Source organism: Camelus ferus, chromosome 2 (genome assembly GCF_009834535.1).
Source record: "Camelus ferus isolate YT-003-E chromosome 2, BCGSAC_Cfer_1.0, whole genome shotgun sequence".
NCBI lineage: Eukaryota > Metazoa > Chordata > Mammalia > Artiodactyla > Camelidae > Camelus > Camelus ferus.
In genome coordinates this window covers 66,430,383-66,457,230 of record NC_045697.1, presented here as the reverse complement: position 1 = coordinate 66,457,230, position 26,848 = coordinate 66,430,383, and the positions used below count along the sequence as shown (strand labels likewise).

The 26,848-nt window shown below is 36.1% G+C and overlaps 1 protein-coding gene across 5 annotated transcripts in view; it reads right to left on the bottom strand.

Moving 5' to 3' along the window:
* Positions 1-26,848, bottom strand: part of PDLIM5 (PDZ and LIM domain 5) — a 185,420-nt gene that overhangs the window by 3,595 nt on the left and 154,977 nt on the right. For all 5 annotated transcript variants that reach the window (XM_032460004.1, XM_032459951.1, XM_032459960.1 and 2 more), the window contains 4 exons: positions 19,418-19,592; positions 6,019-6,199; positions 3,106-3,226; positions 1,070-1,185 (listed from right to left, as the gene is read on the bottom strand). In XM_032460004.1, the coding sequence (XP_032315895.1) occupies positions 1,070-1,185; positions 3,106-3,226; positions 6,019-6,199; positions 19,418-19,592 (593 nt within the window). The remainder of the gene's footprint in view (positions 1-1,069; positions 1,186-3,105; positions 3,227-6,018; positions 6,200-19,417; positions 19,593-26,848) is intronic.

The window sequence follows — 26,848 nt, the reverse complement described above, 5'->3', positions numbered from 1 at the left end:
AGAGAACCAAAGCATTCAGAAAAACAAACCCAAAACCCCAACACAATTGCTTTGCCACACATTCCTAAGCCCCCAAATACACAGGCATAGAATACCTGAGAATTCTTTTTAATTCATTTCTTTGTTGCTTACAGTGAAAACCCTAGTCAACATCTGGCTGCTGGATGATTATATCCTCAGTTAACTATGCACATTTAGGTCTTCTTGTCTTTCCCACTGTCTTTGTTAATTTTAATGCTCCTAAGCAGATCTACCAGAGAACAGGAGGAGGCAGATCTGCTACAAATTGTTGCTTTTTATAGATTTTATGAAGTCTAAAAGATCAAGGAGGTAAACAAGACAGGGTTCAATGATAATGTTAGGGGAAATCATTTGACTTCAATTAACAAGACTTTTCCCCCTTCATATAATGGGTACTGTAAACCACTGAAGATACTAAATTGAATTAAAAAAAAAATCAAACAACTGACAATACCTTTATTAGATATTTACTTCTAAATTTAAATACTACACATCTTAGGTTAATGTTAATCTCTGAATCTATCCTCATCATTAAAATAAAACCAAAAATATTAAAATATCAAATGAAAGAGGCAATTAACTATATTACTGTATGTTCATTATAGTCTCAAAAAAGTATTCATAGACTATTGATAAGGAAACAGATCAAATATAGTGTACTCCAGTGATAAGTTAATATAAGATTTTTATAATTATTTACTTCTATTTTAAGAAGTGTCTATGCTCCTCAAAATTACTAAAAACACACCAGTAAGAGAGTATTAAAAAAAAAAAAGTAGAAGACTTACTGTTTTAAGAAATACATAGCTTCTCCTTATAGACAAAAATGTATAAAATATGATTTTTCTCTAAAGGGGTAAGCATCTTACTGTGTGCCAAATAATTTCAAAAAGTACCAAAACTTTTAATAAACAACTTTCAAAATCAGTGTAAAAATACTTTAAAGTCTGAAGTACTGAAAAATACAAAAACTGTTATTTCCATTTAATGCCTAGGCTAGAACTGGCCATACTGTGCTCCTTTAATTTGGAAATAAGAGTTTACTTACTGAGCATACAAAGCAAGTGTCATGCCAGGTATAGCCCAGAGCTTCCAGGAACATGTCGCCAGCTTCTATGGGAAATTCACATCCACGGCATATAGTACCAAAGAGGGCATAATAATCTGTATTGGAGTGGGAGGAGACATAATTTAAATATGACAGTTTCTGGAAAACAGCAACAAAATTGGAATTCAATAAGATGATGAAGATAAAGTTACTAGTAACTAAAAAATTTGCAGATGACATAATATTTTGCTTGAGATATGTGTAGTATATTTCAGGTTACCCTTGGTAAATGGTATTTAGCAACTTAACATCTCTCCGGGCCCTAGATAATAGAATCTGATGCACATTCTTGAGTTGTTTTACAGATGCGAAAACCCCCACCAGATGGAAGATGTTAACTACCTGATGACTGTGATCATCCAGGCCTCCTGGAGCCTAAGGAATGATAACGTCAACCCCTGTGACACTGCCTTGTTACCTTGCCATCAACCAATCAGAGAACTGTGCACAAGCTTATCACAGACCTTGGGACGCCCCTCCTTCACTTTGCCTTTGAAAATGCTTTGCTGAAACCCATCAGGGAATCTGGGCTTTTTGAGCACTAGCTGTTCTGGACTCCTCATCTGGTGCCTTATAAGAAACACTGCATTGGCCTTCACCATAACCAGGTGTCAGTAGTTTGGCTTTTTTGCAAAGGCGAGTGTGTTGCCGGAGAATATAGCTTCTTGTCTCGTGCAGGAAAGAATTTAAGAGCAAGGCATAAAGTGAAAGCAGATTTACTCAGGGAGATACACCCTCCACAGACAGAGTGTGGCCCATCTCAGAAGGCAAGACAGGCAGCCCCAGGGTACGGGGGTTTTGGTTTTTATGGGCTGGGTAGTTTCATATGCTAACAAGTAGGAAGATTATTCCAACTGTTTTGGGGAAAGGGTGAGGATTTCCAGGAATTGGGCCCCAAAGCCAGCTCTAGTGAGAAGCATAGTGTTCACTCTAATGCAAACCATGAAGGTATTAAGCACATTCTGATTCATATTTAAACAAATATTATCATAACTATTTGAGGGTTGGGAGAAAGAAGATAAACCATTTTAGCTGGCAATGACAATGTCCAGGTGAAGGGTTAGAGTGAATTGGATTTAGTGGTGACAGCTGAGGTGAGAGACAAGCATGAGTTCAATACACACTTGGGGGAGAACGGTTAGGGTTTACTAATTAGATTGGGCAAAGAAGAGTCAAGTCATGCTGACCAGCCTCAAATGAGAAGCGGACTGCTGCTGTAACTTGACCACTGTGGAATACTCCCTTCTTCCAGCATCATCCTTTGAATTTCAAGGTAGAACAACAATAAAGCCCATGGTAGCAATGCAGTGATACTGAGTGGATGCACAATAAGGGAATAATATTTTATGTTTTGAAACATGCATGTGTGGTAGTAATATCTAGGTAAGGGTAATAATAAATAAGTGTTATGAAAGTTCACTTACAGCCTTTGGAAAGGAAAAGAAAGTGTTCAGAGTTCAGGTAATAGGATAAATGTAGTAGACTGGTCCTCAGAGCCTGGATTTTTAAAAATAATTTCACCAAGGGAGCAAACTAAACCAGGATTACCTTCCCATTCAGTAAAAGGAACAAAGGATTTCCAATTTATTGTCAAGGCAGTTCCCTTAAAGAGCACATCAGTATCATATTCAAAACCTGAACACTTCTCATGTTTATAACCACTCAAAATTCACTAGTGGAGTGTAAGAGGTGGCTTTAAGCTACACGATTTGGTAGGATTAATACCCATAAGTTATTGGTGATTCAAGAAAAATAGTTCTCAAAGTAATTGCTTACGTGCTCACTTCTCTTAATGAAGTGGGGAATATCTGTTTTGACAGTCACATTTGCTATACATTTAGAGTAATGTTAAGTGGGTCCTAAAACAATCAGTACAACTCTTTTGCCTAGTATTTCCTTTCAACTTTATAGCAATAAAAGGATTAATGTTTTATCTTCATTCAAAACTTAAGAAACTAATGTCTTCAGGATCTTACCGGTCTCACAGTAGGGTTCACCATCCTCCAAGTGAAAAACATTATTACGAATAGGTTTTCCACAGGCCACGCACACAAAACAGGAAACATGCCAAGTTTGTTTCAAAGCATTGATGACTTCCTGTCAGAAAAAAGTAATTGGATGTAAAGAAAGATGAACGCTTATTGTACTAACTGTACCAACACAGCCCTTTTACTTATTTACTTTTTGGGTAGGGAGGTAATCAGGTTTATTCATTTGTTTATTTGTTTTACTTACTTATTTATTTATTTATTGGCAGTACTGGGAATTGAACCGAGGACCTCGTGCATGTCAAGCATGCACTCTGTCGCTGAGCTACACCCTCCCACCACCAATACAGCCCTTTTAAAATGACCCAAAGTGGACATACATGCTTTGTCTTTCCCTAAGCTTTTCCTCTAAGGAACTAGAGATATTTAAGAACAGATTCACGAATCATCTAAACTGATGCTCTATATAAAATATGCATTTTTCACAAATATAAACCAACAAACTTATTTAAAGAATGATTTACTATGTTAAACATTATGCATGCAGTGAATAAAAGCATTTTATAAGTGCTTGCTACAATACATTCTGTCTTCTCTCAAAGGGTGTCAGGAAACATTAACTTGTAAAGGTTTCACAGTATTATCTTGAAAATGTCAGGGAGGAAGGGCAAAACATTTAAAAACTAAAACAAACCTATACTTTGGTGCATGATGGAAGCAATAACTGCAACAGTGTAATCCAATCATGTTTAACACATGTTTAGGATTTTGGAAATCAGCTATGACTGTACTAAGCACACATTCAAATGAGTGTCTAAAATTTGAACCATAAAGCATGGATTCTAGTCAACAGTGGCCCTGTGCTTTACATGTACGAAGTATCAAAGACTTGGGCCAGATTTTAAGTAGTAAAAGAAGTCTGGGGAAGGTGGTTTGCAAGGAATCATTTCTTTGAATTGAGAGGAGGAGATACAGCCATTAAAAATCATTTTTGAAGAATAGGTAATAACAGAGGAATTTACTTTTTCCACAATATTTATCACAAAAAAGAGGGTGCCATATACATAAAGCATAATTACAATTTTATAAATGGATTACTTATAAGAAGCACATTGGAAGAAAGCGCATACTAAGGTTAACGGGAACTCTCTGGAATTGGTAAACATACAGGTCATTTTAATTTTATTCTTTGTATTTTTTGTATTTTCTTTAAAAAAAAATACACACACACACACACACACACACACACACACACACATTTAGGGGGGTAATTGGGTTTATTTAATTTATTTTTAAATGAAATACTAGGGAATGAACCCAGGACCTCATGCATGATAAGCATGGGCTCTACCACTTCAGCTATACCCTCCCTTCTAATTTTTGTATTTTCTAATTGTTAAAGAGTGAAATATTTTTTGTAATTAAAAACACTGTCAAAATAAAATAAAGGGATATAGAATAAATTATTAGCCATAGAAAATGCCACAGTTCACTAATGAAAGACAAGAGGAAGAAATGGCAGTTATTTAGACCCAAAGAGATCACAATAAGCACATACAAGAAATATACATTCAACCAAATCATTTCCCAAGGCTTCTAGATATAGTCAGCTCTCTATCCAGGAGACAGATTACTATTCCTTCTTCAGCAGGCTATCAGACAACTAAAACACAATCCAGAGAATCTCTCCCTTTAGTGATGTTCTGGCCCATGTCTGTAGCAGCGAGTTTAAGATTTCTATTTCCAAGAACCTCATTTGGTGCTTAGATTCTTACCTGACCTTGTTTTATTAATTATTCTAGAATCCACAGAATACATTTATCTACTAAAACAGTATTAATGTATTCTACCTATTAATTCTTTGTCATTTGGAAAGGTACAGCCTGAATCATTCTTCTCTTTTGTTCTCCACATATTGTATAAATTAATAATACAGACATATTCCATGTAGTATATTTATAATTTTTAAGTGTCCTCAAAATTTTAGGCCCATTTAAAGATGTATTCTAAAATTAAGACTGCTCAATAACTCATACTAACTCTTCTCTGAATTAATATGAATTAGAGTTTCATTATTATACTTTCATATTGAAACAGAACTCAGCAATGTCATTTCCAAAGTTTGTATGAGTTGTCTGAGTTTTCTATGAGTCCAGGACCTTGGCTGCTTCTAAAAGTAAAATTCTAACTCCTGGTCACCCATAGGAAATGCCTTAACCTTACTTCACAACTGCAAATTGGGTATTCCAGAGTAGGACATTCATTCATTCATTCATCATTATTTATTATGTATCTGACTGCTAAATTACTCCTTTTGTAAAAAAAAAAAAAAAAAGGTGGTTTGATTATTTTTCTATCACATGTATACTCTCATAAAACTGAGGTTATATTTTTAAACATTATATGTATTCAAGAAAAATATACCATTTATAAGCTTCATGTTTTATATATTTCACGAGACCTGTGCCCTGTGCTTGAACCCTGACAAATGGGGAAATGCTGCTCTTATAAAAGCGATGGAATTTAATTTAAAACAGGGAAGGTGTCGGTTCTGAGAACTCAAACGTGTGTGGTCCTGTGCGACCTCTTCATTCCTGAGCAAACAGGGTCCTGTTGAGGTAGCACACCCACAGTAAATTATTTTTTCCCCACAGCGTAGGTAGACTTTAACCAGACAAGCCAGTACTCAGTAAGACAAAACCAAAGACAACTTAACCCCATGAGTCCGATATACTCCTACAGAGGCCTATTTAGTTTTGCTTTACAAAAATAAATAGTGATGAAAGCAAAGAGGAGATCAAGCAAGAAGAAAATAAAAAGTAAAAAGGATGGAAGGGTCTCATACCAAAAAACTGTTCTGCTTTAAAACTCACTCAGAATGAAAAGGTTTCCAGTACTTACTCCAAGGATCTTCCTTTGGCATCGACCACATTCAGGAGCAAAGAATTTCTCATAGCAGAGCTCACAATACAAGGCACCCTGTTCCTCTACAAATCCAATGTAGGCCATTGTATTTTTGCAGTGAGCACAGTTAAATTCTTCTGGGTGCCAAGATTTCCCCAGTGCCACTAGGAATGGTCCCCTGCAGGAAGAAAAGAGATGAAGTTGAGTTAGGAATAAAAGTTTCTAGTTAGCCCGGATAGGACCTCTTTATGCAAATAATTAAATACTTGCTCAATTCTCCTTCTCAAGGACTGAACACTTGGGTGCTATAAATTTACATAGGAACTCTTTGCACATTGAAGTGAAGACAACAGGGAAGAGGAGTAAGAGCACTGAAGGGATTTCTTCAGGAAAGGCCATCCCTGCCCCCTGTTTTTCTGTCTTCAAGGGATTTGGTGGTTATGATTTTGAGCTGCAGTGAGTGAGTCTGTCTGCGTTATGATTATGACTGAGAATGAGAAGGTTAACTGTGACAGATTATGAAGTAACCAGGAAAAAAATAAAAGGTTTAGGCAGAAATGAGTTTGACATTTCTATAAAATAAACAAAAGAAAAAAAAGTCTCAATTTGGTAATGTCAGTCTTAAAAACAGTAATAAGTATTACCTGAGAAAGCATGAGTCAATTTCTCTCCCCCATATATTATTTCATATAGTACTTCTCAACTTTATTAAACATAGCAAATCCTTACCCTCTAAAATGACTACAGAAATTATAAACTGGGTATTAGAGATTATTTGAAGCAACTTAGAAAGGTTTTATTTAATTCAAACATGACTGATTTTTAACGTACATTTGTATCAAGGTAAGAAATGTCTGTAAAGGAGATTTTTTTCCATTAAATACTATACAGCCAGGAACTGATAAGGTGGGTTTGGTTTGCTTGACAGGAATCCATTAAGAAGCTTTATCTAGTCATGAGGCCTGGGGAGATTAACCACCCTAGCCTCTGCAACATACTTTTCAGTAGCTACCTCACACTAATTCTTATTCAGAGTGGCTTTACCTCCAAGGCACTTTTACAGTTATCTAATTTGTCCATGAGACATTCCTGTGAGATAGACCAGGGCAGTTATTATGAACAGTTTAGCAGATGGAGAAGCTGAGATACAGAATGTTCAAAAGATATGACATGTATCATAAAATCACTGATTGAATGAAGGCCAGAAGCTGAATTTCCTGATTTATAGTATACTGCCTTAGTCAACTGATATTTTGCCTCTGATCTCATTACCATCAATTATCATCCTAATTAATTCTTAGTAAGCACAAGATACCTGGCCTTTAGGAAGATTATTAATGGGAAAAGGTCACCGTAATGAGCATGACATAGTTGAAAGTTTTTAGCCTTTGACAATAACGTAAATCTTCGTTCCCATTGGGGAATTCTTCACAAATACATTAATGTTTATTCAGAACCAGCACCTAATTCTGTAGGAGTCAAGAAAGTAGTAAGGCTCTTGAAGAATGATTAAAATGTGTTCTGGGGGCAGAAGGGGATATCTCCTAGCCCCATTTTTTATTAATTTGTTTCTTATTAATATGGTGCCATTTTATATAAGCTAGTGCATGCAGCTCTTAGCTTTGGAGACAAGTAATTTATTATTATTATTTTTTTAAACTTTAGGATACTATTTTTGTCACTACTAACAAGGAATGCCTTTGTTAACTATTTCCTGTCAGAAAAAAAAAGTGCTACAGATCACTTATTCTATAACCAAATATGTTACTTTTGGTAGGCTGTCCCTCAATTTTTAACTGGTTTATAAATGACAGTCCTACTTAACACCTCACTTCATTTTCTCAGTATGTATTTGGTAAGCAGTTTATCCTCAGAAATAAACCAAGGAATCATATAATGCTCAAAGCTAGACAAAGTTTTATGAATGCACTGAGCTTTTCCACCAGGTGGATGTCTTTGTGATGTGTGCTTGAAAAGTCTACCAGGGTAAACTTACTGCAACCATAACACAGAATTGTAGGGTTTTATGCTACCATTGGTCTGGACATTAAAGTAGATTCAAACCAGTCTCCGAGGGTAAATTTATTAGGGCACATCTTCAGCTCGTCCAGAAGGCTGGATGGCCCCTTGAGACCAGCATCCGTATTTGATGACTCAGTTTGGAAAAGAAGCCAATCTAACCTCAAATTCTGCATCCTGTTCAAGCCTAAGTATTAGCATGTACTTGGAAGGAAGAGTTTTCCTCTTGAAACTTGTCTATCAGTGCTACCAAATATTTAACAAAGTTCATCTGAGAAAAAAAAAAAAGATGTTTAAGAACAGCTGACTAAGGAACATATAATCCATTGTCTAGACTTTTCTAAAATAAGTGTTGAGATCAACTTTGACCAGCAGAGAACCCGGAATCAGAGCAGACTGGGTCTGACCAATCCACAGACTGACCGGTGCTAAGGGTGACACCATCAGTTTGCACGGACAACAGCTCCACAAAATCCCCGAGTCTCCTGCAAGGTGCTGCTGAGAGCGCCTCTGTCAGATCACACAGGGCCGTTATGACATGGATTCTCAGGAGAAACTCCTTTCAGGTTTTTGTAACAAGAATGGTTTTGCTTCTTCTGAGCAAGAGATTTATTCTTTTTATTATCTCACTGTAATTTAAAACATTTTCTTTTCTTTCTTTTTTTTTTTTTTTGCAGACTGCTAAAAGGCTTAAAGCCAAATCCAGTCTAACCACAGCAAGTACGTATGTCATTATCATCCAGTCTCAATGACAAAATTTTCTCCAGTCTTCATTTTTAATAGTCCCACCCATGATTTTCATCCTTCTTTTTCTCCTTTTTGTAATTAAAAGGTTTTCATATATTTCATGTATTCTTAAAAGTCTTTTTGAAAGCTTTCTGGAATAGAGTAAGAAAGGAAAGGAAAGGAAAGGAAAGGGGAAAGGAAAGATAAGAAAAGGAAGGGAAAGGAAAGAAAAGAAAGAAATTTTCAGATATTTACTTAGTTTCTTTATCAAAGTTGAATAATGAAAGATCTTAATGACAGTAAAGAAACTCCCTCTGCATCTTTACAAAGTGAGGTGACAATGACCTGGGCTTCTGCACAACCTGATATTCCTTGCTGAGCTGAAAGAGCATCTTCCACATCCATGCCCTTGAAGTAGTGTCTATAGATGAAACAATAAAATCTCTTAGCTACAACAAAGTACTCTCTTCTGTGTCGGCAAGGGACTAATTAAAACAAATTCGTTAATACAGGATTAACACTGAAGAAGCTCTTCTTGTTCCTGGTAGGACTGGGTTTCGGTCCGTGAAGTGAACAACAGGCTCGGGTAACTGCACAGAGGAGTGACGCCCTTGGCTGTCGGCTGGCTGCCCCTCTGAGGGCCCCGCGCCCCTTGAGCCTCCCTCACTAAATACCTGCTGACTGACAAGGGAAGGGCGGGGGCCAGAGCTGAAGCCCTGACTGGCTGAGACAGAAGAGCCACAGCATGAAACCTTTTACCCTGTCCACCTTCCATGACATTTATGCCAAAAAGAAAACAAAAAAATTGGAAGGAAAGCAAGCGAAGGATGCTAAGGAAAGAATTCAGAGCAAAAGAAAAGCTTATTCAGAAAGGTAAAAGGAAATGCAAATTTCAACAGGCACAGGTTAAGAGGGATTTCGCTTCAGAATCAAATGCTTACTTCTTGCCTCCTTTTGTTATTTAATTCTTACAATAACCCTCGGTGATAGAAATGAACTCTACAAACAGATGAAGAAAACAGCGGAGAAGTTAGCCAACTTCTCTGAGATTATGAGGATGATGAACTGTGAAGCTGGAATCCTCCAAGGCTCAGCCACTACAGATCAAAAATTTTTATTCAACCAAAAGTTACTGCATCAATAGAAGTTAAAAACAAAAGGAAACTAAAAACAATCAAAAGAAGTTAATCAACAAAAGTTAAAAACAAAGTCACATAAACAATAACATGCTCAAAATAAATATGAAAGCTGGTATTCTAATAAACTAGATATAATAAATAACAAAAATGTATTAGCCAGTTTTTCATTATGGTCAACTTTTAGGAAAGGCTTAGCCTGAGGAGTCTAAATACAATATAGCCAGAAGAATAGAGTGAAACAGAAGATCACAAATATATACACAGACACACGCAGGAAGAGAAGAAAGTAAAGGAGAAGGAAACACACAGTGACAAAGATTTAAGATTTATAAAGGTCAAAATCAGAAATATTAACAATCATTCAGAAAATTCAGAAATACCATATTTTTGATGTCCTTAATTCTTCATTTCCAGCAGATTACGCCCAAAACTTTCCAGTTTAGAACATAAAAAAATATAGTTCTACTTTCATTGTGTATAATTTCAATTCGCAGCCCTTTAAAATACTGCATTTAAAAGGTTATGAGGCCAACCATCGCTTTTTATTTTAAAGACATAAATGATTTATTCCTCAAGAACAAATGCACACGTAAAATGAGCCCAAACATAATAGTGAACAAAAAGAACAAGTTCTAAAAAAGGTAATATAAATTGATAATTTATAGAAGTTTATTAGAGACAATTACAGTCCATGCTTTATACTAAAATTATTATAAAACTGGAAAAGCAAGAGAAATGTGATTTTATATAATAAGACAAATAAGTAGGCTATAATTTCATCTTGGCAAGACTACTATCACACATTCTTCCAAATGTTTTTAAAAAGTTAATTCATCAGCTGGTCAGTGATATGTGGCAGGTACTCTTCCAGGAGCAAGGAAGTTGTCAGGAAACAATGCCGGGAAAAACCCCTGCTCACATGGAACTGACATTCTAGGATGGGGATAGAGACAACAAATAAGATAAAGAAGGAAGGACCAGAAGAAGGTGAAGGGGAACTATGCAAATATCTAGAGGAAGAAAATCCAAGCAAAGGAAGCAGCAAATGCAAGGGGCCTGATGAAGGAGTCCAGGGTGTCTGAGAAACAGCAAGGCCAGTGTGTCTGGAGTAGAAGAAACAAGGGGGAAACTGGCAAGTAATAAGGACGGCGAGATAATGAGGTGGGGGTGACTGTATAGGGCTTTAGGCCATTAGGAGGATTCTGGCTTCTACCAAAAGCAGAGCCATTACCGGGTTTCAAGCAAAGGAGTGACACGATCTGATTTGTGATTTCTCAGAATTACTCTAGCCACTGTGTTGATAACACACAGGTATAGGGCAAGGGCCAAAGCAGAAATATTAGTTAAAAAAACAACTATATTATCCCAAGAATGACAGTGATGTGGATCAGGACGGTAGCAGAAAGAGAAGTGTTTAGATTGTGGATGTATTTAGAACTCAAAGCCAAAAGGATGTGCTGATAGATCACAGGAGGTCTGAGCAACTGTGAGAACAAAGCTAACACCTAACCTAGAAAGGGAAGAAGACTGGGAAAGGCCGCATGGAAGGTATAATTCTAATACAGCCCCCAAGATACCGACCCTTTGGTGTACGAGGCTTGTATAATTCGCCGCCCTGAGGTACGGGTGGGACCTGTGAATATGATGGAATATCACTCCTGGGATTAGATTACTTTATATGGTAAGAGGATAATACAGAGGTAACTGAGCTCCTTAATCTGTTGACACTGAGTTAATTCAGAGATATTATCCTAGGTTGGCCCTGGCCTAACTAGGTAAGTCCTTAAAATAGGCAAAAAGCAACAGCAGATGCTCTCCTGCTGGTCCTGAGGAAGAAAGCAGTCATACTGTGAACTACTGAAGGATGGGGTGGACTCTGGGAGCTGGCTGAGGGCCTCAGACACAGCTGTGAGGAACTAAATTTGGTCAATAACCTAAATGAACCTGGAAGAGGACCCTGATCTCCAGATGACACCATGAATTCAGCCTGGTGAGATTCTGAGCAAGGACTCAACTAACCCATGGCCAGACTCATAACGCATAGAAACTAGTCATTTGAGTCTTTGTTTTCTTGGTAGTTAAATTAAGCATTTGTCAATTGTGTTGATCTTTTCAAAGAAACAACTTTTGTTTTCACTGATTTTCTCTACTGAAAAAAGAATCTCTATTTCATTAATTTCCACTGTAATCTTTATTCTTTCCTTTTTCCTGCTTGCTGTAGGTTTAGTCTGCTCTTCTTTGTCTAGTGTCTTATGATGAAAGATTCTGTTACTGGTTTCAGAGCTTTCTTCTTCTTTATCTAGATGTTTGTAGCTATAAATCCCCTCTAAGCACTGCTTTAGCTGCATTTAATACGTTTTGGTATGTTTTTATTTTCATTCATTTCAAAGTATTTTCTAGTTTCCTTTTTTGATGTCTTCTCTGACTCACTGGTTATTTAGGTGTGTATTGTTTAATTTCCATGTATTTGTGAAATTCCCACATTTTTTTCTGTTATCAATTTCTAATTTCATTCCATTCTGATCAGAGTACATACTTTGTATGACCTCAATCTTTTTACATTTATTGACTCTTGTTTTATGCCTTAATACATGGTCTGTCCTGGAGACCGTTTCATGTGCATTTAAGATGAAAAAAAATTATATATATATACATATATATATTTTTATATATATACTTATATTTTCATTCTCTTGTTCCTAGATAGAATATTCTACAGATGTCTGTTAAATCTACCTAGTATATAGTGTTGTGGAAGGCTTCTAATTCTTGTTGACTTTCTAGGCAGTCACTGTATCAATTATTGAAAATGGCGTACTGAAATTTTCAACTATTATTGTTGAATTATCTGTATTATTCCCTTCTACTCTGCCAGTTTTTGCTTCACATATTTTGGGGCTCTGTTGTTAGATGAAAACATGTTTATAAATTGTTCTACCTTCTTGACAGACTGAACTCTTTATCACTATAAAATGTCCTTCTTTGTCTCAAATTACAACTTTTTTCTTTATACCTATTTTATCTGATATCAGTATAGTTACTTCAGCTTTCTTTTGGTTATATTTATCCAATGTATCTTTTTTCTATACTTTTACTTTCAACCTATTTGTGTCTTATAATCTAAAATATCTGTTATAGGCAGCATATAGTCATATCATGATTTTTATCTGCTCTGCCCTTTTCTTTTAGAGTGTTTAATTTATTTACATTTAATGTAATTACTGATTGGGTAGGATTTATGAGTGCTATTTTATTATTTGTTTTCTCTGTATTGCATAGCTTTTTTGTTCCCTTTCCTACATAAAGGAGTGAAAGAGGAGTCAAGGTCATCAGCTGATCATGAGGATGGGGAAGAGGTATTAGAGGTTTAAGGAGAAAGGAGAAGATATGAAATGGCTTTTGGGGAGAGTGCAGAAGTAAATGTACTAGAGAAATACAGCTGACTTTTGTCACTATTAAGAACATAGTTGAGATTAATAGTCATGACTTTATTAAGAACATACTTGAGATTAATAGTCATGAATTTAAACACTGGTTAGTATGGTTGTGGGTTTCTCTCCAACCATATCCATCTGCTCAGGTGCGGGCACAGAGATGACTAAGAGTTGATTTTATTCAGGCTAGTGCTTTAATTAAATGAATACGATGAAATGACAGATGGGCAAAGGAACTAAGGGTGTATGTAAGGGGGTGATCATTGATTATAATGACAGGTTTTGGAAAAAAAGAAAGTGAGGCTATTAGGACCTGAGGGACAGTTAAAAGGTATTTGGATCAATGAATTAAAGGTTGTTAGGTGGGGCCAGGGGATGGTCAAAGGATTGCTGGAGTTGAGGTAATAGCGACAGAGTGGAATATAGGTGGTGGTTCTTGAAGTACAGTGGGATGTGTAGAAATGAGGTTATGGAGAAACTGTAGTTAATAGTAAAGACCAGGTCTAGGATATGACTGAAAATTGGTGACTGAAGCATGGATCACTAAAGCAGAAGATGTCAGGGAACTGAGAGACCTGGATATTAGAAAGATCATATATATAAATATTGAAATCATCAAGATGAATTCCCATTACTAAAAATTTTCCTAAGGCAAGATTAATTTTTCAATTTTATAACTGTGATAATTTAGATACTTACAGATACCTCATGACTTTTCCCAAGTACTATGATTCAGGACTCCTTACTATGGATAAATGGGCAATACGTATATATTACTTATATTACTGTAAGGGAACTATGTACCTCTTGTGACACTTACACAACTACATTATGATTATCTGTGCCAGGTCTTTAGCTTCTTTATCAGATGATAAAGTACATGAAATCAGGGACTGTTGTTTAACATTTATATACTATGGTGCTAGTATGGCAACTTGCACTTAAGTTTTCTTTTTAAAGTATTTTCTAAAAATTGGGATATAATTGACATATAACATTGTGTAAGTTTAAGGTATGTGATGTGTTGGTTTGATATACTTATATATTGCAATATGATTACCACCTTAGCATTAGCCAACACTTTATAAGTTTTTGACAGATATTTATTGTATAAAAGTACCATCTTCTAAGTACACTACTGAACTTCACTGCCTGCAATTTCTTTCAAATAAAAGTAATTGGTTGTTAAAGCTAGATAATCCCCACCTTTCCTCTTTCACCAATAGGATTCTGGATGTATTTCTATTAGACTTACATTGACATGGCTGTTGATTTGCTTCTCTGTATTTTTCACTAGAGTGTAACTGTTAGCTGGGTAGAACTGCCTTAACAAAGTACCACAGATAGGGTGGCTTAAACCACAGGAATTAACTTTTTCACAATTTTGGAGGTTAGAAGTCTAAGATCAAGGTGTCATTGGGGTTAATTTCTTCTGAGGCCTATCTGTTTGGCTTGTAGATGGCCATCTCCACCTGGTATTCCCTCTGCGTGTGTCTGTGTCCTAATCTCTTCTTATATGGAAACCAGTCATAATGGATTAGGGCCCACCCTAATGACCTCATTTCACCTCATGAAGGCTCTATCTCCAAATACAGTCATATTCTGAGGTCCTGGGGATTAGGATTTCAATGTATGAATTTCACTGGGACACAATTCAGTCCATAACAGTACCCTCCTTAAGGGAAGGGAGTATGCCTTTGATTTCTGTATCGCTGGTACCTAGTGGAGATGATACATAAAATACTCAATGAGCATTGCTTATAGAATGACTATTTCTACATTAGATGAGAAATTGGAAAAGTGAACCTCCCTACTCCTGGGTCACTTCCATGAGTCTAAGAATGCAAGTATGTGGTACAAAGTCATTTGGCAGGGAGGTAAGAAATTTTACCTGTTCAGCCTATTTATTATTTACTCCTTTCTCATTTACACACTCTAACGTTACGAAGAAGAGTACACTGCCACACTCTTAAGTTAAGGCAGGTCTGCTTAAGCTGGTCCCCCCACCACCCCGATTTAATACAGTAGTATATATTCATAATATTTATTTTTATTATATATTAATATATAGGTAAATATTTTACTTATACAAAATTAGAATCACACTTTATTTAGAGTTCTATATTTCTTTTTTTATCTTAATATAATACTATAACATTTTCCTAAGATGTGGAAGTTAAAATCATGAATAAAATTTAAAGTTAGATCTGGGCTCAAATTCAGCTTTACTGAATTTACTATTTATGTAACTTCAGCAAATATGTAACTTTTCTGTTCCTCAGTTTTCTCATCTGTGAAGCTGAGGCAACTGTAGTAACTGTCTCACAAGGTTATGATAAAATTCTTAACACAGTATTTGGGACATGCTAGGAATACATTAAATAATTATTATCTGAAAATTGGATCTTAATGGTGCCATACTATTACATCATACAGAGCTGAATATTTTGTTCTTTCCAATTTTTCACTCCAGTAGATCTAAAATCTTGGTCTATGTCTTAGACTGTTTCCTTAAATTGAGGGACTAACACATTAAGCCAAGAAACCTTTTATTTTCAAATAAAATCTTAACCAGAAGAGGAAATAAATAAAACCCATTTATTAATAAAGGAGTGCTCAGAGATAGAAATGGATTGTCAGACAGGCAAAAAAACTCTGCTGGCTTTTTCCTTGGGATAGCTGAAATGGCCCTCCTTTTAAGCTTGAAAATAAGTCAGCAAGAAACAAATCAACAATATTAAAATCCTCTCTCTCACTGGAATACACAATGGGTTGTCTGAATGTGATTGTTCTGGTGCTGTACTGCAGGCAAAGACAGAACAATAGTATTGTGTGTGTGTGTTTTAAGCATTCCATATCTAAGCAGAAATTCAAGCACCATAAATTCCTTACTTCTTTCACCAAAATGCTAAGAAGCTAAATGTGAATGGCCTATTTAACTCCACGTAATACAAGTAGTCAATAGATTTTAATGCCACTAGATACACAGTCCAGAAATAAGCTAGTGTTTTCATAAGCCCATTCTACCAGAGAAACGAAAATGTGGCATTGGCTACGTTAGTAGCCTGATTTTCTGTTTCCCTATTATATCAGCACTCCAACAGTCAGTCTATTCACGAGTGTAAGAGTTGAAGAAAGGTACTCCTATCATAAACAGATTGGAAATCTTCTATAGCAAACTTAATCAAAGCTTCAGTAGAATTTCCTAAAATGTATCCATCTGTAAAAGGCAACTAACTAATCAGAGTATTGCTTAAATAATACAACTTAGGCAAAACATTCATAATCTCCTCAAGGTTCAAATAAACCAAAAAAGTTTAAACATCAGATCAAAGTAAAACGATCTCTGCAGTTTTAAGCTAAAAATATGTTCTGTGGGAGATAACCAGTTCAGTGCTAACATTCAGTGACTCAGGTTGCTGAAATTTTTCCAAAAACTTTGCTTAAAAAGAAACAACAATGAAATAAAACATAAAATTTGCCTTAGTTTGCCTTTACTTAAAAAAAATAATTTTGAAAATTTGAAATATTTAGAAGATAACTATAAAACAAAACAATAGAAATTACAAACAAATAATATAAATCACACTGTGGAAAACAAGTAGTATAAATTATAAAATAATCTTAAACTTCTCAGAGTCTGCCAGATTACAATATCCTATACTGAAAGTATCAAGCCTACAACTGCAGCTTGTTTTTAAAACAGGTGTCCAAGAGAATGTCACTTGATCCAACGCCTCGTTGCTTTGGTAAGTGATACTGACACCGAGGCCAAGAACTGAAATTATGCTTTGACTAGGTCTCAGAAATAACCGCAATCTATTCAAGCTGCTTTAGCATTTGAGCACCAAGCAAATGTGTTATGTTAATTACTGTTATAGGATCCTGACATGAGCTAATCCTTGTCCTTATTAACAACCCTAGTAAATGAAGCTTTAGTGCTTAACTGATAACAAGTGCTGGGATAATCCAGACCAATACAAAATTTAACAGATGAGGGGGGTAGTAAGTGAGGGCTATTCATGTTATTAACGCAATTATATTTATTTCACTTGGCAGAAGATTGCACATTAAAATTACATCCTGATCTAGCATTTTAAAAACTGAAACCAAGGCACTTAAAGATGGGGAGCATAATTTCTATTTTGCCCTTCACATTTTCTCCATACTAAGTTTTTCAGATGTGCTGGCAGTCGTGGTATCACAACATATTACAGGATATCTCAGAATCTGATCATCAAACCACACGAATCAGCAACTGATACGGTGCGACATTTTGTTAACCCATCCAGCGATTATTGCTTACAACGGCACACGAACAGCAGTGACTCCTGTCCCCATAAAGGATGTTTTTATCCAGAACACAGTATCCCCACATACCAGTATAGGTTAATCAAAGTACCATAACTTACAGAAACAATGTTATAAGTCAAAACTTCTTCTTAATAATACCAGCCCTAAAAATATAACCCTAAATACAGTTAGTAATTAAAAACACAACTTTATTTATTGGGACAAAGCAGTACCACACTAGATTTTATAATAGTTAAATATTTCTGTAAGACCCTATAGTAGAAACTTTAAAAAAAAAAATGACTAACCAAACTAAATTATGGCCCGAAGGATAAGCTGGTGCTGAGTCATGTATGATCCGTTTAGGTCAAACAGTCACTGATGCCTTTTGTGTGCTGCAGACTCTGCCGGACTTTGGAAACCTCTACTGATTGCTTCCTTCTCCCCACAACCACTGTCACTACTCCCACTGCTGCTGGCTAATTCTTACAAAGCAGGTACTCACTGCAGAAAATACAAACTAAGTGAAAAATAAAAGTTTACAGAATATCATTATGATTCTCTTTCTGTAAAAAAAAAAATTTGTCCTTAAGTGTGTGGGTTTGAAAGTGTGAACTATAAAATACTAATAATGGTTATCTTGGGAGGTGGACTTATGTATGAACTTTTATTTTTGCTTTCTGTATTTTGGAAATGTCACAATGAACATAGACTACCTTTAAAATACAAAAGCTATTTTAAAAAAAATCATGTACCCTGTGCTGTGTTCTTCACACATTTATTATTTAACAGTGGGTTAAAAAGAAGACCAATTTATATTTGGCTCTTATAAGGTACTGAGACCTCTTGTGGTCCATTTTAAGCAGTAACCAGAAATATTATCCCAAGCAATGATTATGTAAGAGAGGATGGGAAAATGCAAGTTAAGGCTTAACACCTTATTCAACTTTAGAAAACCACTGTTTCAGTTATTTCAAAACAGGGTAAATTAAAAATGAGGAGAAAGCTTGAGCAGTCATTTCAAGCCTTAATCTGTTACGGCCAACATGGCAACTCACAGAGGCAACAAGGTCCTGTGGTGGGATCCCTGAATTAACATTCACACCTCAACCTCACAGCATTTTAGAAGCCATTTATTCAGAAATGCTCAGAGATTTAATAAGTGCCAGTGTAGCACACTCACTACTTAGCCTGTCTTGCTTTTTAGAATTTAAGAAACAATAAAATACAATTGGGTAAAAAAAATTTTAAAGCAGGTTATGACCTGATCTAAAATGTAAAGCATTTATGAACAGATCTGCAGGTAATGATACCCTCTCAGTGCTTAGGTATTCCAAAAAATCCAATCTTCTTTTCTCTCTAGGGCTTAAAATTCTTTATTTTATATAACTAGTTATTTTCCATCTAAATGAAAGTTTTCACTTTTATAATTTGTAAAATACTGATGTTTGTTCAGATAAATGATCTTCAGGGTCCTTATGAGTCTTAATATTTTATTATTCTCTGAGAAGCCAAATTAATCATTATTTTTCCTTAGTTCTGATAGGAATGAGTAACTGACTAAATTGGTATTTTTAGTTTTATTTTCACAGAGCTCAGAATTACTTTTCATTAAAATAGGTTCTAACAAATACACATATTCATACCTGTCTACTTCAATAACTATTACATAGAAATACAGCAAGAATATTTTCACTAATAAAATGTCTACTCTTTCAGAATGTTAAAAAAAATCAACATTGGTATCAAGTCCTTTCAAGAAAATTTAAAAATCAAATAACCAACCTGATGACCTGGTTGCAGTGGGCACACATGGGAGTTCGTTTGCCTGCGGGAATGTGCTCGGCTCTTTGCACTAAAGTGTCCTCATCGCTGGGCTGGGGCTGCCCTCCGGCGGAGCTGGCTGGTGCCACGGCGCCTGTGGGTGTCCCACTGTTTGAGACTCTTCCAGTGGAAGGTGCTAGTAGTTAAAACAGAAGAATCAGAATGAGAAGAAGTCAGATTTAAACTTTTCCTGATAAGCAAATAATAATATTATTTTAAAAATAATCTCTTCATTTCTTAGCTCATTCACCCACACTTACGGAGAAGTTATGTACCCAACATTGGGCTGAGACTACAGACCAAAACAGGAAAGAAATTCAAGGATTACAACACAGGGAAGAAGTTATGACAGATGAACGCAGAGGGTGGTGCAGGAAAAGCAGGGTCACCTCTGCTTCCAGGACGGGGTGTGGGCAAGCTGAATACTGGTGGCGAGGTATTTCCAGCCATCCAGACAACTCGGCTAACCATTAATTAGACTTAACTCAGAATATTATCACAGACACATTAAAGATTTTAATGTGTTGAAGATAAAAGCAAAAGTGAATTCACTCTCTACTCTCTCTTCCTGTGTTGTCTAAGTAGACTCTGAACTCAGTCACCCAGTCATATACGTCCTACGGCCCTCCTTGCCCCTCTGTGGTTATAATGGGTCCTGCTGATTTTGTATCACAAAGAGTTCTTTAATTTTGCTCCCTTATCTCCATCCCTACAAAACTGTCCTGGTTTATGTCCTGAATGTCTCCCACCTGGACTAGCCACCAAAATGTCTCATCCTCCTTAAATTCATGCTCCCAGTGCCACCTAGGACTGAAATCTTATCTGATCACGACTCTTAATAAACCATTTCAAGAATCTCCCTCTTCTCTGACCACTGAGTGTAGTCCATGCTGTTTTTAAAAATTTATTTATTTACTTTTTTAGTCCACGCTTGTTAAGCATACAGGTTCCTCTAGTGGTCTCTTCCTGCCCCACAGCCTCATCTTTCATCTCTATCTGCCTTTCTCTTTCTGCTACGGCGAATACCACACTGCCTCATTTTCCCCTGTGGAGGGGTCTATCTATTCACAGGTTGTCTTCACTGTCATTTCTTTACCCTTCTTCCTATTTACCCAGTAACCCCTACTCATTAAGATGCATCTCAGGAGTCAACTGCTCCAAAAATCCTCCCGGAACTACCTCTCCCCACTGCCCCATCCACATAATCTAGATTAATGTTGCTTCCATGTTCCCATAATTTTCTGTGAATGACTTTATTATTGCTTCTACTACATGCATGCGTGTCTTTTCTTCCCTAAACAGTGTGTGAGTTCCCTGAGGGCAGGGACTATATCTAATCCTAACCCTAGCAACTGATACAGTGTCTGGAATGAATAAATGAGTAAACTGGAATCTATACATAAATGAACATCTGCAAAAACTGAGGAACTGAAACCAAATGAAGGCCTGCGCCTTACCCAAAGGCAATTAAAATGTAGTGGAAGAGAAAAGGCATATACTCAAAATGTTTAAAAGGAATAACTTTTAAGAAAAGCATATAAATAATATAAATTAACAGTGTGTGGATGTACATGTGTGTGGTTGTGTATGTGTGTGTGTATACTGTCAGGATTCTTATTAAAGGTGTGATTGGAATTGGATAAGATTAATTAGGATAATTGAAGGATAATTCTCCTTCACCAGAATAAAGCCTATTTGCAATGATGTGACATTACAGAGCCAGACACCTGGCATTTATAAACACGTAGCACATCTCCCCCATTGCTCTACCTGGCACCTGAGCTGTGAAATGGCACTTTGCAGGCCAGGGAGCTCTACGAGTGCCCATGTTTGAAGCTGAGTCAACTGGACTGAGAACATGTTTCACTCTCTTAGATTCACACTTTCTCTTATAGAAATGAGAAAGAAAATTACATAATTCTCACTTTGTATATACTCTCATCCTTGTTACCTTACTGATCTGCACAGCACAACTCTCTCCTTCAATGTCTTGTTTTAAATTTCTTTCATTTCTATTTTTTGCATTTAAAAAAAAATTACAATGTTGTATTACTTTCTGGTGTACAGCATAGTGATTCAGTTATACATATATACATGCATATTCTTTTCCATTACAGGTTGCTACAAGCCATTGAATACAGTTCCCTGTGCTATACAGTATGACCCTGCTGTTTATCTATTCTGTACATAGTAGTTTGTATCAGCCAACCCCAAACTCCCAATTTATCCTTTCCTTCCCCTCTTCTCCTCCTGGTAACCATAAGTTCGTTTCCTAAGTCTATAAGTTTCCTTCTGTTTTTGTAAATAAGTTCATTTGTATCATTTTTTTAGATTCCATATATAAATGATACCAGATGTTTGTCTTTGTGACTGACTGACACTACTGTACTGTGTACTCACTGTCTCCTGGACGTGCTGTGCTGGGCCCGCTTCTACCACCCACAGCTAATGAAATGTCCACTGCTATGCACGGTTTTCCCACATTCTGTGAGGCTCATGGAAGTGCCATTTTCTTCCCCAGTATTCCCTGACCATCTCAGCCAGAAGTGTGCTCTTGTTCCTCTTAACATCTTTAACACCCCCACCTATGTATTTGCTATTTATCAATATCCTATAATATCTTTTCCTTCCTAAGTCAATGATAAACTCTGTAAAATGAATTTCCTTCTACAACACTTCTTTCTACCCATTACCAGAAAACTGGCTTAAAAACAGAAGGCAAAAAATTAATATTTAATTAAGCAAATGAAAAAGGGAAGGTTCCAAGTCACTTTCATTTCGCCTTTTCAAAGAACACGATTTAGATATTTTTTAAATGGGGATCAGGTTCAGGATTTCAAACAGTGGGAAAGTTACCAATTGAAAAATCTGAAAATCAGACCTCAAAGAGAGTCAGACTCTTTCATCTACCATATGCCTTTATTTTATCACATTATCTATGCATAAGCCCTAAAGTACTGAGTCACTGAGACATTTTTAGCAATAAAAGAGTGTAGTAATTCTCCATCAGTCATTGTAAAATGGGACATAATCCATCTGGCCCATGCCTCCAGGAGAAGATACATGGGGAAGTAACTCATTTAACATGAGAAGCCATTCTTAAACACGAAACATGTGACTGTATCTTAGACACGTATAAAAAGGTTCTAAGCTCACTGCTGTTCCTTCCTTGGGAAGAAAAGCCTTGCTTTCTGTTACAGCCCCATTTTAGCCACTCTGAAAAAGACAGAAGTTCTCACACCTCTGTTTTGTTGCTGTGTTGCTCGTACATTGGCCCACACACAAAGCTACACAAGCCTTGTATTACCAAGCCCTGACCATTTCAAAGGAACAGTTCTTTCCTGTATGAATAGAGTGATGTTTCATTTCTCCACACTGGATTTCTCACTACTCTAGCACAGGAGAGGGCAACTTGTGAGTTGTTGAGTGCCAGCCCCCTGGCCTCTGCTCATTTGGCTTACTGGGGAGAGAGAGGTGTAAGAAGGTGACGCTTTGGAAGAGAGGAAGCACATGAGATGAGCCCTGCTTCCTTTATAATTCTGTAGAGAACTACACTACCACAGAGACCAAAACAATCCTCCACGGGGAGTACAGAAGCCGAACTACTTCGCATTTACTGAACCTGCCATAAAAACCACTTTTACACAGGAAAAAAAGATACAAATCTCTTTAGAGATAGCAGTTTAAAGATCTCAATCTACTTATCTGTAATAAAAACAGATTTTTCTTTTAAGTTCTAATAGAACTATTAAATGGGAACACTGAATTTGCCCCATTCATAATCTAGGAATCTCAGTCACAAAAATTTAAGTGACTTATTCAAACTGAATAATGAGTGAGTCAGAAAAATGTCACAATGAGAACATCAGGGGGAGGTTAGTTCTTGACTCAAGTTTTCCTTTGTAATCTTACTCTTGAACAATTTCCATTAAATTTGGCTTCTTTTATGACTGATCTCTACTCCAATGGGGCCGTGCTTAAAAATTAATTTTTCTCTTTTGTATCAAATACATTTCGGCACCACAAAACTCATCTTGAAATTTAAAGCCGACAGTTATTCTCCAAACTAACAGTGTTAGTGAGATATCTTTTATTAACTTTAAAATGGTTATTTATAAGTCTTCTAAATGTTTGGAATGACATACATTCATACTTATCCTGTGCTTTTGTTTTCAGCACTATGATAGTCACACTTAAGATTACAACGGCTATCATTAAATAAGTAAACACAAATTAGTGGAAAAACCTAGCAGCATACTAGAATACTTTCTCAGTATATAATACATCAAGTTGTCAAGTTAATCAAATAAAATATAACCAACCCACAATATGTTGAGTTGCTAATTTAAAAAATATTTGTCTTTGCGATCTGAGAATTCTAAGGGGCAATACTTTTTTAAAAAGCAAACAGACCACTGACTTACTAACCATGAAATTTAATTTACTACAAAGAAATGAAGTCATCTCTTTTGGACTACAGACTATAAATTGGAGATAAAGAATTCTGAAAAACTGAACCACAAAATATTCATTAATTTAGTAGAACATGTACTTTCTGTCATGGGAAATGTTTGTGATATATCACTTTAAAAGGTAAAATGAAAATTCTTTACTCTAGAAAGATCTTAATTGCATTTCCCCCTAAGCAGATGATTCAAGTTTGCGTTACGTATTTAGCAAATTAGTTAACACAAGTTTTAAGCAATCTTATTCTGAAATTTAATTTTCTTTTCTAACCATTGTTAGGGCTCTAAACAAGTGATGATTATCAAGTTTATCCAAGTAACTTCTCACTGGGCCACATAGTATATTACTGGGGATTTACATAAAATATTACAATATTATATATTATATATAATACTACAAAATACTGTGTAATATATAAGGAATTAGAAATTATCTAATTATTTACTATATGCTTCAAAAATAGATAAGCTAAAAGGCACCTGTTTATATAAATAAAAAGTTTCCAAAGAGAAAACACAGATTAGGACCAATAAAACTCCAGGTAGTACAATGTGTGAATTCTCTGAAAACAAATGTTTTCTAACTGTATTAAGAATAAGGTAGGTTATATGATATTTTTGCTTTCTATTCCTGTTGAGAAAAAAGCTATTAACTCTAAACCAATATTCTTTAAAAGAGCATAGTGAAGATTATAATGTATACATTAAACCCCCGACCAGGCTGCACTTAAATAGGCATGAAATTCATCAGTTAAACTCTTCTGGTTCAAGTCAAATTATTCAATTGCCAGTAAAAAATATTCATATTACTGATACATATATTAGGTGGAAAAAATACTATATTATGTCAAATCTTACTTGGAAACTTAACATAAGTCAATTGCGGCTAGGGGGATAACATCCTCCAAAACAAACCGCTGTGGTTAGTGTCTTCCAAGGTAGGTTACCCTTGCTAGATGTAGTGCTTTCGAATTGCTGAACATACCATTCAACAGGAGGGCAAGCTGGTGCTGGAAGATGAACTGCCCACGACAACATGAGAAATACGTAAACTGATGACTTCTTACCACGTCTATAGTACGTCCTGGTCCAAGCCACCATCATCTTTGTTTGGCTTATTATTAGTGACTGCCTAAAGGTCTTGCTTCTAGTCTTGCCAACAACATAAAGGCCAAGAAAACCAAATCAGATCATGTTACTCCTCTGAGGCTCAAAATCCTCCAACAGCTCCCTTCCAACTCAGAACTAAAACCAAAGGTCCTATAGAATCTGACTCCTGCTACCTCTCTGACCTGATGTGTCTCTTTTCCTCTCCTCCCTACCTATGGGGCCCACTGTCTTCCTTACTATTTCTCTAAGTGGCCAGTATGATTCAGAGCCTTTGTACTTCCTATTCCCTCTGTCTGGAAATCTCTCCTTCAGCTGTTTGCATGGCTTGTTTCTTCGATTCCTTCCAGTTCTCTGCTCAGAGGCCATTTTATCAATGTGGCTCTGACCATCCTGTATAAAACAGCAACCCCCTCCCCACAAACCAGCATTCTCTATACTCCTTAACTGGTTTATCATCCCTATCTAATACATTTTATGTTTTTCTTACTGCTTTTTATTATCTATTTCTCCATACCTTGAGGTCAGGGACACTGCTTATTTTGTTCACTGCTATATCTCTAGCACCTAGAACACTTCCTGGCATATTGTTTAGGAAACCTTTGTTTAGAGAATGAATGACTCTGGTAGCAGAATTATTGTCCTCCCACTGAAAGGAACCAGACTTCTTAGAGAAACTGCTGATTCTATGATTGGGACAAAAAAAAAAAAATGAACATGGAAAATCTAGAATATCTTGTCAAATGAGAAAGCAAGAATGCTGTGAAAGAACTACAGTGGTATCAAATGGACTTGAAGAAGCAGATGAGACAGCTTAAGTAATAATAATAATAATAACTACAAAGGATTGAAATACTTTTTTCATGTAAGTTTACATGGGATCACAATGATTCTGGAATTTTTACAAAACCACATTAATCATCTTCACAAGATGCTAAGGGAACAATTCATTATTTTAAAACCCAGTAAAATTTAATAAAAGGGAAAAATCAAGCTTTAACAACTCTTCACCTGATAACTAACTGATCATGTTTTGTCAATATCCTACTCACCCCACTGCCATCTCTGAATTATTTTGAGGCAAATTCAGGATCTGTCATTTAATCCATAGTATTTCAGTATCATTTCTAAGAGTACTCTTTAAAAACCTACCCATAGTACCATTATCACACCTCAAATAAAAACTTCCTTAACATCATCAAATAACCAATTTTCCAGTTTATTTCTGATTATTCTCTGCATTAGTTTCTCTTGCTGCTATAACCAATTACTAAAAGCTTAACTGACTTAAAAACAGCATAAGTGTATTATTTTACAATTCTCCTTCACAGATATTACTGGGCCAAATTAAGGTGCTGGCAGGGCTGTGTTTCTCCCTGAAACCTCTAGGCAAAATCCATTTCCTTGCTTTTTCCAGCTTCTAGAGCTGCCCAAATTCCATGCTTCATGCCTTCTTCCTCCATCTCAAAGCCAGCAGGTTGAGGCCTTCTCACACTACAGTATTCCAATTCTCTCTTTGCTTCCCTCTTCTACTTTTAAAAGCCTTTGGGATTACACTGGGCTCGCCAGAATAATATGCCTATTTTAAGGTCAGCTGATTAAACAATCATAATTCCATCTGCATCCTTAATTCCCCTTTGACTGTGTAATGTAACATATTCACAGGTTCTGGGTATTAGGACATGGACATCTTTGGGGAGGGGCATTATTCTGCCTTCCACACATACCCCAACACAATATTAATCAGGACCCAAATAAGGAAGGTCCATATATTATATCTGGTGCATGTATGTCTTCAATTTTTTAGTCTATGAATCCT